At 45.3% G+C, this 18295-nt stretch overlaps 1 protein-coding gene across 1 annotated transcript in view; it reads left to right on the top strand.

The window, feature by feature from the left end:
* Positions 1-16023, top strand: part of LOC127650775 (uncharacterized) — an 87639-nt gene extending 71616 nt beyond the window's left edge. The window contains 1 exon segment of the mRNA XM_052136409.1: positions 15427-16023. Coding sequence (XP_051992369.1) covers positions 15427-15930 — 504 coding nt within the window. The 3' untranslated portion in view covers positions 15931-16023.
* Positions 16024-18295: the final 2272 nt, after the last annotated feature.

Below are 18295 nucleotides of genomic sequence, written 5' to 3' on the forward strand. Positions count from 1 at the left end.
CAAACACAGCGGCGTTGAACGTCCTTTTCAGGACGCGTCTTTCTGAAGATGCCTTTCCGCCCCTGTGTAGTTTTTGGAGGCGGTGATTTCTCCCCACCTCTGACGGTCATAAAATACTGCCTGGCGTACCTGGGTTGCGAAACACGCAGGCAGTGTTTTTATGAATGGTCTATGTTTTCAGTACGAGAACATAGCCATGACAGCATTGCGGTCGTAGGCTTTCTCTTGTAGTGAGAGAGAGCCGCTTCAGCCGCCCCCCGCACCTCGCCTCCTTCCCACGGGATTGAGGCAGGCGCCGCGGGCGATGAAAACGATCTGGGGTCAATGACAGGCTGCGTTTGCTGGGTGAACCCCCTCGAAACCCCCCGCCTCCCCGGCACGCTTGCTGTTTTCCGTCCGGGCTCGGGATGAGCATGCTCTCCAATGGGTTATGTTTTCAGCCTGAGAACATAGCTGCAGCAGCGCTGCGATCTCTGCTTTCTTGTGAGGAAGAAAGCCACTTCAGCCGCCCTCCGCGCCTCGCCTCCTTCCTACGGGATTGGCGCGAGCGCCGCGAGCGATGAAGATGATCCGGGATAATGGCGGGCTGCGCTTTTGCGGGTAAAACCGCTCGAAACCCCCGCCCCCCTGCACGCTTGCTTGCTCCCCTCCTGAGCTCGGGATAAGCGCGTCCGCCCAACGGCGGCCGCCCGGTCCCTGGAGCTCCCGGACATGGATGAGCGACATCACCGCTGCATCGGAGAGCGTCACAGCGGCATCGGATGCGGATAACTCGCCTGGGCCGCCACCTACGGGTCTGCTTGCCCAGTCTGAGCCTGACGCACGGAGATCCGCTATGCTTCCCCGGGCTTGATGATTCCACGGGCAGGTGCGCCGCCCACAGTCGCGCCCCCCCCCCGTTCCTTCCCGGACGTGCATGACGAGCTGAGCGAGCCAAGCTTCCTCGCTCCTCCGCTCTCACTACCCTCGGCGGTAGAACGGTCCCAGACCGCTCCCCCCCTGCATGCCAGGCACTTCAAGATTTGCACTTGGGTAGTCCTGTTCTTGACGTGCTGCAGGAACTGCACTCGGACAGGCGATGTCCACCCTCGTGGTCCAGAAATATAAGAAATGGACTGGATCTGGTCGTAGTACAGGAGGTAGACAAAGCACGCTTTCTCAAAACTCTCCAGTCTCCCAGCTCCATTCGGCAACACCACCTGACGACTCCACCCAGCAGTCCTCAGTGGTGAAGAAACAGACGGAGGCCAGGTCACACGTCCTGCCCCGCCGCAAACCTGCCGCCAGGGGCCATGCCCTGTCTGCTCGCCGAGGGCGTCCTCCTGCGGCTTTCAAGTAAGAAAGGAAGTGGTGCTCCGCCTCAACGAACGAGAGCGGGCCTAGCTCTCAGCCCCGCGTTGAGTTCCCCGCAGAAAAGGGATGCCCCCTCGTCTCACGGACCCCCTCGAGGACCCGGAAGGCTCCCAGGCGCTCCTGAGACGACCGACCCAGAGACTGAGACGTTAGCTCCGGAGGTGGTAAGACCTCTCCGTTCCCTGGTGGAGGGCCGGGAGGAGAATCCTTTGTTTTGACATTTTTCACATTCTCAATAATAGAGCTATTTCCTTTGCCTCTGGGTCACCTGGCCCGCAAATGCCGTTCTCACGGCAATCTGCTTTCAGATTACGACAGTCCCGGTACACCGGACGCGGCGATCCGCCTTCCGCCTGCCCACGACTGTCCCCGGCCGGCCGGTTCAGAGCGAGTCCAGAGGACGCCAGCATCAGACCTCCTCCTCAGTCATGAACCCGCCCCTGCCGGGTCGCGTGAGCAAGGTAAGTGCTTTGAGCCTATTCTCAGCACCTCAGCCTCGGGCCGCAACGAAGCCGCCCGACGCTGCATTACCTGTACCGCCCCGCTGCGAGGCCCCGCCGGGTACGTCCAAAATACTCGTCCCTTTGGTGCCCCTAGCGCAGAGCTGGGAAGCGTGGCTTTCACATCACGCTGGCTGCACCGCACCATTCGACTCGGTTACGCAATTCAGTTTGCCCAGCTTTTCCGCAGTACACGGCGAGCATGCCAGTTTCCTGCGCACGGAAATCGCGACCCTCTTAGCCAAGGGCGCGGTAGAGCCCGTCTCTCCAACCGAAATGAGGAAGGGTTTCTACAGCCCTTACTTCATTGTACCCAAGAAAGGCGGCGGCTTACGACCAATCCTGGACCGGCGAGTTTTCAATCTGGCCTTGTTAAAACTCCCGTTCAAAATGCTCACGCAGAGAAATATTCTGGCTGGCGTTCAGCATCTAGATTGGTTCGCAGCGGTAGACCTGAAGGACGTGTACTTCCACGTCTCAATTCTGCCACGACACCGACCCTTCTTACGGTTCGCGTTCGACGGCCAGGCGTTTCAGTACAAAGTCCTCCCCTTCGGCCTGTCTCTGTCCCCTCACGTCTTCACGAAGGTCGCAGAGGCGGCCCTTGCCCCGCTACGAGTAGCCGGCATCCGCAGAGACCAAGTGCTCCGGCACCTCAGCCGTTTGGGGCTTCAGGTCAACTGGGAAAAGAGCAAGCTCACTCCGGTTCAGAGCATCTCTTTTCTCGGGTTGGAGTTAGACTCAGTCTCAATGACAGCAAGTCTCACGAGCGAGCGTGCTCAGTCGGTGCTGGACTGCCTCGCTTCCTTCAAGCCAGGCACAGTGGTCCCTCTAAAACTTTTCCAGAGGCTCCTGGGGCATATGGCATCCTCCTCGGGCGGTTCGCGCTGGGGTTGATGCATATGAGACCACTCCAGCACTGGCTCCAGACTCGAGTCCCGAGACAAGCATGGCACCACGGCACACATCGGGTAAGGATCACCCCCGCCTGCCTCAAAACACTCCGACCCTGGACAGACCTCTGCTTTTTACGGGCAGGAGTGCCCCTGCAGCAGGTGTCCCGACGCGTTCTGGTCACAACCGACGCCTCCCGGTCCGGGTGGGGTGCCATGTACAGCGGGCACGCAGCAGCGGGCCATTGGATAGGGGCCCCGCTGCGTTGGTACATCAGCTGCCTGGAGTTGCTGACCGTCCTTTTTTCTCTCAGGAAGTTCCTCCCGTTAGTTCGGGACAAACACGTCCTCGTGAGATCGGACAGCACCACGGTGGTGGCGTACATAAATCGCCAAGGCGGCGTACGCTCCCGCCACATGTCACAACTTGCCCGCCGTCTCCTCCTATGGAGCCAGCAGCGACTCAAGTCGGTACGCTCTAACAGAGGCTCCCCTCGGGACAGACGCGCTGGCACACAGCTGGCCCTCGGGGCTGCGCAAATACGCATTTCCCCAGTGAGCCTTCTTGCACCGGTGCTGTGCAAGGTCAGGTTGGACGAGGAGCAAGTCACGCTAGTGGCCCCCTACTGGCCCACTCGGACTTGGTTCTTGGAACTCAGGCTTCTCGCGACAGCTCCTCCCTGGCGAATTCTCCTGAGAAAGGACCTCCTCTCTCAGGGACGGGGCACGCTCTGGCACCCGCGCCCAGACCTCTGGAACCTCCACGTCTGGTCCCTGGACGGGATGCGGAAGAGCTAGCCGGCTTACCGGCGACCGTTGTGAATACAATCAACCAAGCCAGAGCCCCTTCTACCAGGCACCTTTACGCCCTAAAGTGGCGCTTGTTCGCAGATTGGTGTTCTTCCCGAACTGAAGACCCGCAGAGATGCGCGATCAAGTCAGTGAGAGGGTGGACGGGAGGCTGTCCCCGTCCACCCTCAAGGTGTATGTTGCCGCCATTGCCGCCCACCACGATCCTGTAGATGGCAAGTCTTTGGGTAAGCACGACCTGATCCTCAGGTTCCTGAGAGGCGGCCGGAGGTTGAATCCCTCCCGGCCAGGCCTAGTTCCCTCCTGGGATCTCTCGGTAGTCTTGGCAGGACTCCAGAGACCTCCCTTCGAGCCGCTTGAATCAGTTGGACTCAGGGCCCTCTCTCTTAAAACGGCCCTGCTGATCGCGCTCGCCTCCATCAAGAGGGTCGGGGACCTGCAAGCGTTCTCTGTCAGCGACACTTGCCTGGAGTTCGGTCCGGCAGATACGTCCGTGATCCTAAGACCGCGACCGGGCTATGTGCCCAAGGTTCCTACCACACCATTCCGAGATCAGGTAGTGAACCTGCAAGCGCTGCCCCGGGAGGAGGCAGACCCAGCCCTTTCGTTGCTGTGTCCAGTGCGCGCCCTGCGCATTTACCTGGACCGCACACAGAGCACCAGACGCTCTGAGCAGCTCTTTGTCTGCTTTGGGGGACAGCAGAAAGGGAATGCCATCTCCAAACAGAGGCTCGCCCACTGGGTTGTCGACGCCATCACACTGGCTTATCGCACCCAGGCCGTGCCCCTACCCTTGCGGGTCCGAGCTCACTCAACAAGGGGTGTTGCGTCCTCGTGGGCACTGGCCAAGGGCACCTCCCTAGCAGACATCTGTAGAGCTGCGGGTTGGGCAACACCCAACACCTTCGTGAGGTTTTACAACCTCCGTGTTGAGTCGGTTGCGTCTCGTGTTTTGTCAGGTCCGAGCCCGTAGAACTCGGTAACACGTAGACCGACCGGCCGGGTGGATCGCTTGCGCCCAGCGCCCTTTTCCTGACGTCAAGGTAAAGTAGTGCGCCTTCTTCCCAGTGCGCCCCACTCCGAGTCGGGCCCCTGGTCGATTCCTCCCCAGCCCTCCGGGTCCGCGGTTCAGCGGAGGAACTCGCTGACCCAAGCCACTGCGGGTGCCCCTGGCTACCCTGTACTGGTATAGGTGCTCCACAGGTAAGGCCTCCTGCTCGGACTCCCCTGTGTGTAATTCCACGGTTCTGTCCCCTTACGAGCGGACCCCCGTGTCTCCCTTAGGCAGTTACAGCTGCCTCGGTCGCCATGCTGTAGCAACTCCCCTTCGAGGCTGGATCTACCACCGCACCATACTTTCCACACGCAGCCCTAAGACGGCCGTGTGACGTGTCTACCACTTTTCCTCCCCAAGAAAAAGGGCAGGTGTGGTCTCCGCGAGGGTCTGGGTAAGACCCCTTCCCTATATGCGTGTAAGGGCCCCGGCCGTGATTGCTCTATGCGAGAAACATAGAGAGAAAAGAGGCCCAGCCAGGCTGGCCCGTTCCCATGTTGGCAAACATCGCCTTGTTCCCCTCCCAGGGTAACTCGAAGGATTCCGATGTTCTTATGGGGCACTGGGGAAGGGTACGTGCAGCCGGGTACAGATGATGCGTGGCACTGGATGAAATCCCTGCCCGCCTCTGTATAGGCAGTTCACGTACACGGTTCAGCACATGGCAAGATTGGAATGGGTCCCCTAGTGTCGCTTCTCCGACACAACGTGGAGAGAGCGACAGAAGGGGAACGTTTGGTTACGTATGTAACCTCCGTTCCCCGAGGGAGGGAACGACACGTTGTGTCTTTCCTCCGCCATGTCGCTGAACCGAGCCACTGTTGTGGCCTGACCATTTCCGGCTCCTCAGAAAAATCCTGACTAAACTTCCGTATTTGCCCCGCTTAAATACCCGTATGTCCGGGGGCGGGGTATGCAAATACTGACTGCCAACTTCTCATTGGCCCTTTTCAATAGGTCAGAGGTGAATATCGGCGCTCAAGAGAGACCCCTAGTGTCGCTTCTCCGACACAACGTGTTGTTCCCTCCCACGGGGAACGGAGGTTACATACGTAACCAAATGATATTTATGATCTAGAATGTTGTAAATCTGATATTTAAGATGTTTAGTAGATGTTGCTTTCCAGATGAAAAGATCTAAAACAGACATCAGAGATGTACGTATATTAAACCTGTAAACACACACAGTCACAAACATTGTTACTCCTATCATTATGTGGACTCTCCATAGACACAATGATTTTTATAATATATATATATATTCTATCCCCTAAAACTAACCCTCACAGAAACATTTGGGATATTTACATTTAAAAAATATATATATATTATGTACGTTTCAGTTACAAGGACATTAGAGATGTCCTCATAAACCACATTTATAGCATAATACCTTCGTAACTACTAGTGTATAACCTAATAAAACCACCAAACACACACACACACACACACACAGTGTACAGACAGACCGTATTGATGATTTCTGACTATTTTTATAACTATGTATAAAAGAGGAAGTAAAACAAATACAGTACAGTAGACAAAACTCATTTGTTTATATGCTTAGTATATACAGTATTTATAAATATATTTTTATCTATAAATGTTTTAAATGACAAATCAAGAATTCAGTATATTACTCGTCTACACTCTGAAGTGTCACGTGACCTCATTATAATAGATTTTGCATTCTTTTGATATTTTGCGTGTGGACATAACTCACTCTGGGGGGCATTCAAGGGAATTCAGAACCTACTTGTGAAAAGGGAAAGACAAAATTATTCATGGTTTTGATTTAGATAAAACACTTGAGTCTCTGACATTTTATTTATTTATTTATTTATTTATTTATTCGTTCATGCCATTTTACAACATATTGTTTTATTTCCATTTCTGCATGAAGGTGATTTTTGAAGCATTTTGTACATATTTAAACATAATTTTAATTATATTTGCAGTGTATTTTGCACACTTTCATTCATATTTCTAAACAAAACAAAAAACAAAACAACTAAAGTTTGAACTTTTGTTGGGGGGGGGACCCCACCTGAATCTTATTTAAAAGTGTTCCCAATCATAAAATTATAATCCCCAACAAATCACCCCCTATTAAGAACATTATTATTAGTGTTACTGATTAGAGTTGGGGTACTCGAACTTGGACTCGGACTCGAGTCCGGACTCGAGTCCAATTTTTTATGAACTCGGACTTGTCACGCACTCGGATGAATTTGGACTCGGACATGACACGGACTTGGTCATTTTGGACTCGGAAAATATTCCGAGTACGCGTCGAGTCCGCGTCACGTGTAACAATAAAACCAGCATAACATTTTTAATTGTCTTAAAATTATTTAATGTCTCCCCGCCTGTCATTTTACTGCACCACACCGGTAGGCAGCAGTAGCATCATCTTATGCTTGCAGACAAAACACACACACATCACACAGTGTGGATATCAATGCGTAGGACGATGTCTTCAAAGTCCGCAATAATTTGTTTTGCTTACAAAAATCATAGAGAATTTATTTGCAAGACATCCGGTAAAAAGAAGCACTCTGCGGATTGCAAATTTTGCAAAACAACTCTTTCTGATGTTTCTGGAACAACTTCAAATTTCTACCGACATGTTCAAAGAAAACATAAAGAAAGGTAAGTTGCTTATTATAACTTTATACCAACTTAAATCCAAATAACATTGTTAGGGCTGGGCGATATGACGATAAATATATATCAGCTGTGTGTGTGTGTGTGTGTGTGTGTGTGTGCGCGCGCGCCAACTTAAATCGTGCAAACAGAAATGAGGCCGCATCAATGTGCATCATCAGTAATGGATTTAATGGTTTTACGCATGTACGGTCAAAAAATTCACACACATCATGTCAAAATGTAAGTCTGGCCAAGTATTCATGTAAACAGTCGGTTATGTATATTTTATGTACACAGCCGGTTATGTACATTGGTAAGACAGACGTCTTAAGTGAATGTAAACAGTTGGGAAAAATCAATTCAATCAATATCAATATCAGTCCAATATTAATCTGTTGCCGTAATTTTAATCAAACAAAATCACTCACTCTACTGATGACTAACTTTATTCAATTTAATGAGAATCATTGTGCGTGTCATACAGTGAAGTCTGTTTTACATTTAATTGCTTTAGCCTATTTAATATCTGTAGTATTTGTTCTTACTTGAATGCAGACCTACTTATAAAACATATCATTTTCGTGAAATAAGATTTAGTATCGCCCACGCCTAAACATTAGCATGTGGAGATTCCGGTCTTTAATTTTACAAAATGTTAAATGTAATTTAATTCTTAATGTGGGAAATAACATAAACCCTGCTGATTGAGACGTGTTTTTTTGTACATTTTAGTAAGGAATAAGGAAATTAACATATCACTACAGAAATGCAGAGACTGTAAATTCTTCTTTTCTTTGAAAACATTTTTGATAGGAAACTAGTTCTGTTGACATAAAATAAAATGTTTAATGGCAATAACAAGATGTAATAGTGGTATTTATTATTTCATTTTATATTGCCATTGGTTTAATGGGTTGAAAGGTTAAAATATTAATAGAATGTAAAAATTGACAATAGCAATTTCTAATCTTTTTTCAATTTAATTTCTTTCTGGACTCGGGCGGACTCGACTCGGACTCGGCCTTTAAGAACTCGGACTTGAGTCCAACTCGGACACTTTTGGACTCGGACTCGGACTTGATGTTTAAGGACTTGGTCTTGACTCGTACTCGACAAAGGTGGACTCGGACCCAACTCTATTACTGATCACTAAATCCATCCATCTTCTAAAGCCAACTATCCTATGCAGGGTCACATGTACTGGAGCCTATCCCAGCTGTCTCGGGACATAATCAATAAATCATAAACCCCAACTCATAGCCAAGATTCCCACCTGTCCTTTACAGTGCTTTTGGACTTTAGTTGTCCAAGAGATGACTTGAGGACAGTCCGCTATATACAGAAAAGGTGACAAAGGGCAAATGTTATTAAAGGTGCAGTTTGTAAGATTCAGAAACCCTTGTTATTAATGACACCTGTGGCCGTGAAGTGAACTGCAGCAGCTACCTGTTGCTCGTGAACTCCATAGGGAGGAGTCTTGGCCAAAACAAAACATTTACCAAAACAATGATGTAACCTACAAAGATACTGAATGTGATTCACCGGCATCATGCTGACAGATGAGGTAGCATAATTAAAATTACTCAGTTATGATTGTTTTACAAACTTTGAGACTGTATATTATATTTGAGTCTCCAGTGCTGGAACAGGGCTAAAACAAAGTGTGGATATCGGTCTGACTATGTGAGACTGTAGTTTGAATAATCACTTTTCTTTGCATGATACATTGACTGCATTTATACGATAGCCGATGTCGGTGTTAGCTAGCTAGCCATCTTTATCAATGGCTGTTAGCTAAATGTGGTGGATGATGACAGTAGCTGTTTATAAAATAGAATGTACATTATAAATATGTGACACAATTCATTATTGATGTGATTCATCACAACTGACATTTTGATATATCGATGCGCTATTGTTTTATAATAATATATTAATATAATAATAATATATATGATATATATTTTCTGTATAACCAAGTTACGTCACACTAATGAATGTGTCTTTTTGCATTATCTTGAACATTGTCTAGCATTCATTTCATTTGTTATTGTAGTTTAGCTAAAATGACACAGATCAATCCTTATGGCACAATAATTCACATGCTTTGCAGTTATGTAAGATTACCTGTCCAATTAGAAAAACACCAATTCAGGGTCAGATTTGATCCCCAAAACTAAACGAAGGTCCATCCAGGAATCAAATGCCCTGCCGATTTTCACTCTAGTTTTCACTCGACCACGATCACATTCCCGCTTAGCCAGACGGGATTCAGTAGATCAATGTTTTTTTGGCTTACTCTGAGTTTGTGTTGGAGTCGGTGTTGTGCTGGGACGTTTGCTGGATTCATCTCTAAGATAATGTTATCTAGTGTTGCAGTTTGTTGTCACTGTTGAATAGTGGAAGAGAAGCACTGAGGCTCTCGGGAGCGCACATAAACGTCACATATTTGTGATTTTTGTGGCAAAAGCGACCCGCTCCCTTCACATGAAAATCAGTCTACAGGCTTTAATAGGCAACCTAGGAAGTCTGTGAAGGGCTCATTTTATAAGTTGTGTTACAAGCCGTTCACACATTGGCAAAAAAAGGTGCTGCTTGCTGGAAATAACCAAAATATTGTTGAAATGGTTTTGCAGTATTTGGTTGGGTAAGACTTTCCCTTTTTATTGGATGGGGAACACAGTGGACAGTGACAGTGATTCAGGGAAAAGGTCTTTTAGTGTCTTTCTTCAGTTTTCTTGCCTTGACAGTAAAAATCAATTCTATATCAAAACTGCTATTCAAATAAAAGTGAAATGTTCAAATCTTACGGATCATAACAGAAGCAGCATCACTGGTAAATGATGCAAGAGTGTCTGCAGGTCTGCATTTCTCTGCTGTAATGATGTTGAAGATGGTTTCTGTAATAGTTGCAGCATCTCCAGTAGGGATGTAACGGTTTAACAGTTTCACGATATACCCCAGTTTAATAATAGATGGTTTTCACACCATAGACATTCTTATTCACAGTATTGCATTAATATAAAATCTGTTTAAATATAAAATGTTGTGTGTGTGTATTGCAGGGGTGTCAAACTCAGTTCCTGGACCCCTCACACCCCTCATGTGTTGTAAACTGTCAGTGGATTGAAATATTGAATCACGATTAATCACATATTTGTTTTGTTGTTAGTGTTAACACATTCAGTTCCAGGAAAACTAAATAACAGTCCTGTGTGTCTTTATTAGAGTCTTTTCTGGAAGTTTCAACTAGTTGATCAAAAATGAGGCTATAAAACCATCAAACTTTGACATGCCAATAAAGCTAATAGATATAAATTAATAAAGAGAGAGAGAGAGAGAGAGAGAGAGAGAGAGAGAGAGAGAGAGAGAGACATTCTCTGTGTGTTATTTCAGATAAAATCACTTTGAAGTAAGTTTCAGGTGAGCTGAATGTGATGTCATCATTTGTATGTTTGTGTTTTTATAGTGTGGATCATGGAGGAGAGTTCAGGATTACAGCAGGACTACACAAATGTAGGTCTACACACACACACACACACACACACACACACACAAACACACACACACATATGCTCACACTCACACACACACACGCACACACACATACGCTCACACACACACTCACACACACACTTGCAAACACACTCACACATACAGACGCACACACACACACTCACACACACACTTGCAAACACACTCACGCATACAGACGCACACACACACACTCACACACTCACACTTGCACACACATACACACACTTGCACACACACACACACACACTTGCACACACACACACTCACACTCATTCGCACACTCACACACACACACACACACACTTACTCGTTTGTAATCTGTGAATTTGTAATTTGTCTTGTTTTTTGTTTGTTTGTTTTGATTGATCAAACTGTTTATCTGTCAGTGTGTCGCTGTTACACGACATTATCTCACTGTCCGTTGTGTTCATTCCTTCACATTTCTGAGTTATTGGATTATTTGGCACAGTTCTTTGAATTCCTTTTCCTCCTCGTTTTCACTGTTGATACATGCTGTAAATATTGTCTTGTAAATAACACGTGTAAATATTTCACTACACTGCTGATTTGCAAACACACACACACACACACACACACACACACACACACACACACACACACATGTTGTGTTTCCATGTTTTATGGGGACTTTCCACAGACATAATGGTTTTTATACTGTACAAACTTTATATTCTATCCCCTAAACCTAACCCTACCCCTAAACCTAACCCTCACAGAAAACTTTCTACATTTTTACATTTTCAAAAAACATAATTTAGTATGATTTATAAGCTGTTTTCCTCATGGGGGCCGACAAAATGTCCCCACAAGGTCAAACATTTCGGGTTTTACTATCCTTATGGGGACATTTGGTCCCCACAAAGTGATAAATACAGGCTCACACTCACTCACACACACACTCACACATAAACACACACACACACACACTCAGAGACAAACACTCACACACAAATTCACTCACACAAAAACACACTCACTCACACACAAACACACACTGATTCACTCACACAAACACACTCATTAACAAACAAAAACACACTCACTCACACACACACACATACAAAAACACACAAACACACACACACAAACACACTCACTCACACACAAACACACACTCACACACACAAACACACTCACTCACAAACTCACTCAAACACACACTCACACATAAACACACACACACACAAACACACAAACGCTCACACACAAACACACACACTCACTCACACACACACACACTCACTCACTCACACACAAACACACTCACTCACACACAAACACACTCACTCACACACTCACTCACACACAAACACACTCACTCACACACACACACACGCACACTCACTCGCACACACACTCACACATAAATACACACACACACTCAGAGACAAACACTCACACACAAACACACACACACTCACTCACACACAAACACACAAATTCACTCACACAAAAACAGTCACTCACACACAAACACACACACACACACATTCACACACACAAACACACACTCACACACACAAACACACTCACTCACACATAAACACACAAATTCACTCACACAAAAACACAGTCACTCACACACACACAAACACACACACAAACTCACACACACACACTGACTCACACACAGACACACACACTCACACACAAACACACACACACACTCACTCACACACAAAAACACACTCACTCACACTTGCACACACTCACACTTGCACAAACACACACACTCACACTTGCACACACACTCACACATTCACACACACTCACACTTGCACACACACTCACACATTCACAAACACTCACACTTGCACACACACACACACACACACTCAAAAACACACTCACTCTCACACACACACACACTTGTTTGTAATCTGTGAATTTGTAATTTGTCTTGTTTTTTGTTTGTTTGTTTTTATTGATCAAACTGTTTATCTCTCAGTGTGTCGCTGTTACACGACATTATCTCACTGTCCGTTGTGTTCATTCCTTCACAGAAAGACACTCACTCACACACACACATACACACTCTCACTCACACACAAAGACACACTCACACACACACACACTCACACACACACTCACACATAAACTCACACACAAACACACACACACACTCACTCACACACTCACACTCACTCGCACACACACTCACACATAAACACACAAACACACACTCAGAGACAAACACTCACACACAAACACGCACACACACTCACTCACACACAAACACACAAATTCACTCACACACAAACACACACACACACACACACACTCACTCACACACAAACACTCACACACACTCATTCACATACACAAACACACTTACTCACACACACACACATACACAAACACACACACACAAACACACTCACTCACACACACACACAAACACACTCACTCACACACAAAGACACACACTCACTCACACACTCACAGACACACAGACACACACAAACACACTCACACATAAACACACTCACACTCACTCACACACAAAAACACTCACTCACACTTGCACACACACACACACACACACACACTCACAATTGCACAAACACACTCACACTTGCACACTTGCACACACATACACACACATACACACACTTGCACACACACTCACACATTCACACATACTCACACTTGCACACACATACATACACACACATACACACACACTTGCACACACACATACACACACTTGCACACACACAAACACTCACAATTGCACACACACTCACACACTCAAAAACACACTCACTCTCACAAACACACACACACTTGCACACACACTCACACATTCACACATACTCACACTTGCACACACATACATACACACACATACACACACACTTGCACACACACATACACACACTTGCACACACACAAACACTCACAATTGCACACACACTCACACACTCAAAAACACACTCACTCTCACAAACACACACACACTTGCACACACACTCACACATTCACACACACTCACACTTGCACACACATGCATACACGCACACACACACACACAAACACACTCACTCACACACAATCACACACACACTGGTTTAGTGATTGTTGTGTTTTAAGTGTTTTTTCTCATCTTGTGTTCAGATGTCTGTGATCTCACACTGGATTCAAACACACACACTCACACACACACACACTCACACACACACTCACACATAAACTCACACACAAACACACACACACACACACACTCACTCACACACTCACACTCACTCGCACACACACTCACACATAAACACACAAACACACACTCAGAGACAAACACTCACACACAAACATGCACACACACTCACTCACACACAAACACACACACACACACACACACACTCACACACAAACACTCACACACACTCATTCACACACACAAACACACTTACTCACACACACACACATACACACACACACAAACACACTCACTCACACACACACACACTCACTCACACACAAAGACACACACTCACTCACACACTCACACACACAAACACACTCTCTCACACACACACAGACACACAAACACACACAAACACACTCACACATAAACACACTCACACTCACTCACACACAAAAACACTCACTCACACTTGCACACACACACACACACACACACACACACACTCACACTTGCACAAACACACTCACACTTGCACACTTGCACACACATACACACACATACACACACTTGCACACACACTCACACATTCACACATACTCACACTTGCACACACATACATACACACACATACACACACACTTGCACACACACATACACACACTTGCACACACACAAACACTCACAATTGCACACACACTCACACACTCAAAAACACACTCACTCTCACAAACACACACACACTTGCACACACACTCACACATTCACACACACTCACACTTGCACACACATGCATACACGCACACACACACACACAAACACACTCACTCACACACAATCACACACACACACACACTGGTTTAGTGATTGTTGTGTTTTAAGTGTTTTTTCTCTTCTTGTGTTCAGATGTCTGTGACCTCACACTGGATTCAAACACACACACACACACACTATCACTCACACACACACACACACACTCACACACACACTATCATGGATTCAAAAACACACTCACACACTCTCTCTCTCTCTCTCTCACACACACACACACACACACACATGTTTTATGGGGACTTTCCATAGACATAATGGTTTTTATACTGTACAAACTTTATATTCTATCCCCTAAACCTAACCCTACCCCTAAACCTAACCCTCACAGAAAACTTTCTGCATTTTTACATTTTCAAAAAACATAATTTAGTATGATTTATAAGCTGTTTTCCTCATGGGGACCGACAAAATGTCCCCACAAGGTCAAAAATTTTGGGTTTTACTATCCTTATGGGGACATTTGGTCCACACAAAGTGATAAATACACGCTCACACACACACACACACACACACACACACACACACACACTGGTTTAGTGATTGTTTTTTCTCTTCTTGTGTTCAGATGTCTGTGATCTCACACTGGATTCAAACACAGTACACACTGAACTCATTCTGTCTGAGGGGAACAGGAAGGTGACACGTGTGAGAGAGCATCAGTCATATCCTGATCATCCAGAGAGATTTGATGTGTATCGTCAGGTTCTGTGTAGAGAGAGTCTGACTGGACGCTGTTACTGGGAGACTCAATGGAGTGGAGATGGTGCTGAAATATCAGTGTCATATAAAGAAATCAGCAGGAAAGGAGAGAGTGATGACTGTCTGTTTGGATTCAATGTAAACTCCTGGAGTCTGTGGTGCTCTAATAACAGATTCACTGTCCGTCACAATAATAAAAGAACTGTCATACGTCCCCCTTCACCCGACTGTAAGAGAGTAGGAGTGTATGTGGACTGTCCGGCCGGCACTCTGTCCTTCTACAGCGTCTCTGACACACACACACTCACACACTTACACACACTCATCACCACATTCACTCGACCCCTCTATGCTGGATTTTATCTTTATTCTGATTCCTCAGTGTGTGTGTGTGAAATTGATCATCAGAGACACACACACACACAACTGGATGAGTGAAATATACTCACTGTATCTCACATCAACACAACTCCAAACTCTTTCTAGAAATCATTTCATCAATTAAACTGATTGAATTCAATACAATGACAGTACTTTGTGTCTCACTGTGATGTGATTGAACTTATTTACTATCAGATTCAATAATAAAAATTATGATTTTAAAATCCCAAATACTTCAAATGAATAAATGAGTCTATATATGAACTCTTTATTAAACACACGGCACATTCAGATACTCATTGTTTTATTTATACTAAATAAACATTTACAAATACAGAATTCTTGTGATTTTTCTACAGTATATAAATCTTAATACTTAACAGACAATTCTAGAAAAAACAGCTTCACACTTTTGCATTCATAAATGGATTTATAAGAACTAATTACAGGATCATTTAAAGTTGGTGTAAATTTGACAGATTTGAAGAGTTCACTCATTGATAAAAGTCAAATGCTGTCATCATACACACACCCTCATGTTGTTCTGAACCTTACACATTTTGTGGTTTCTCTGTTTTTACTATCATATTTACAGTTTTTTCCAATCGCTATGACAGTTTTTTCAATACATTTAACAAGTTTCCTAAACTCTTAACGCACCAACACACCTAAAACACACAATTGGCAAAACGGTTAATTTCATGCTCAAAATCACACATTGTAAACTAAACTCCAAAACTAATTTTCAAAATACAATAATACACTAACACAATACACTATGTCTAACAAAACACTGCAAACATGTTTCAAAATCAAATAATTATTCAAAACACTAACACATGTTCTCTTCCAACAGGAACATTTAGTCAATAATAACACAATGACAAAAAAACACTATCATCAGCTGAAATTACAGAAACTGCATTATTTTATGTCTCAGGTCTGCCCTTATACAATAGACAGTATATTGTATTGATCATAGATTGTGTTTTGCACTGTAGTTTCTTTTGATGCCTCTCTACATTTTTGTTTTGTTGGGTTTAGTAAATGCATTTTACTTTCTTTTGCTGCAGAAATTCAACACAAAAAATGAATGACCCATCTCAGAGTAGCTTTATAGAATGTACAGTTTCTGAAAAAAAAAGACAGAGACAGAATTGCTGCAGTAAAGACTTTATTTGCAAAAGGACATTGCTGCAAGATATACAAACAGAAAAAGCACTGGAATAATAATTTAAAAAACAAAGTAATCTTCTAATCTTCCCGGTCTTCTGCATTTGGCCACATGTTCTCATCCACATCACACCTGATATCTTCTCTGGCAAGGCATCGTGGGAAGAATCTTTTGGCATGCCTTATCCACCCCTGGCAGTGTTCAGCTGTGATGTCTTGGCATGCAGCATCCATTGCATCCAGGAGGGACATTTGGTCATGTGGACGATGGTCAAAAACCTTCCATCTCCAGGCTGAGAAAAACTCCTCAATGGGGTTGAGGAAAGGGGAGTAAGGGGCAAGGAAATGGGACATCATCCTTGGATGGGCGTCAAACCAGGCTGTGACTGCACGGGAATGGTGGAATGCCACATTGTCCCATATGATCACATATATTGGCAAGTGGTCTCCCACCTGTCCCCTTTCTACCTCTGGCACCAGTCTTTCGTGCAGGTCTTCTAAAAACAGGAGAAGGCGGTCTGTGTTGTAGGGGCCAATCTCACATTTATGCAGGAGTGCACCGTTGTTGGAGATTGCGGCACACATGGTAATGTTGGCTCCTCTCTGGCCCGGCACGGTAACTGTGGCCCTTTTGCCAATTATGTTTCTCCCACGGCGACGCTTTTTGCTAAGTTGAAGCCAGCCTCGTCAACATAAATAATTTCATGTGGGACTTGATTGGCCTCCAACTCCATGACTCTCTGAAAGTAATTAGACACAGTGTATGTAAATGCTTTGCTGTATATGTACTGTATGTCCTAATGTACTCCAGGTTTATAGAGTAGTTTACTGCAAAACACACTGTGTATAGTACAGTAATGACTGTATTGCATAACCTTACCTGGACGTATTGGTGACGGAGTTCTTTGATGCGCTCACTGTTCCTTTCAAAGGAACTTTGTATAGTTGTTTCATTCGAACTCTGTGTTTAGCTAGAGTCCGAGAAATGGATGTTATGCTGATTGCTGCAATGTTCCCAAAGACAAGGTTGTCCTCTAAAACTCTGGACTGAATGTCCTTCAGTTTTATTTCATTGTCAGCAATCACCATGTTGACAATAGCAAGTTCCTGTTCTTCATTCAGGAGCTTTCCTCTGCCCCTGAGGGAGGTAGACGTTGAATCCTTAGAGGGACAAAATACAGTTACATTTTAGAGACCGGAGGCATACAGTCACTCTAATAAATGGTAAAATTATTTACACTTTGCTGTA

This window comes from Xyrauchen texanus, chromosome 10 (assembly GCF_025860055.1).
Source record: "Xyrauchen texanus isolate HMW12.3.18 chromosome 10, RBS_HiC_50CHRs, whole genome shotgun sequence".
NCBI classification, from domain to species: domain Eukaryota; kingdom Metazoa; phylum Chordata; class Actinopteri; order Cypriniformes; family Catostomidae; genus Xyrauchen; species Xyrauchen texanus.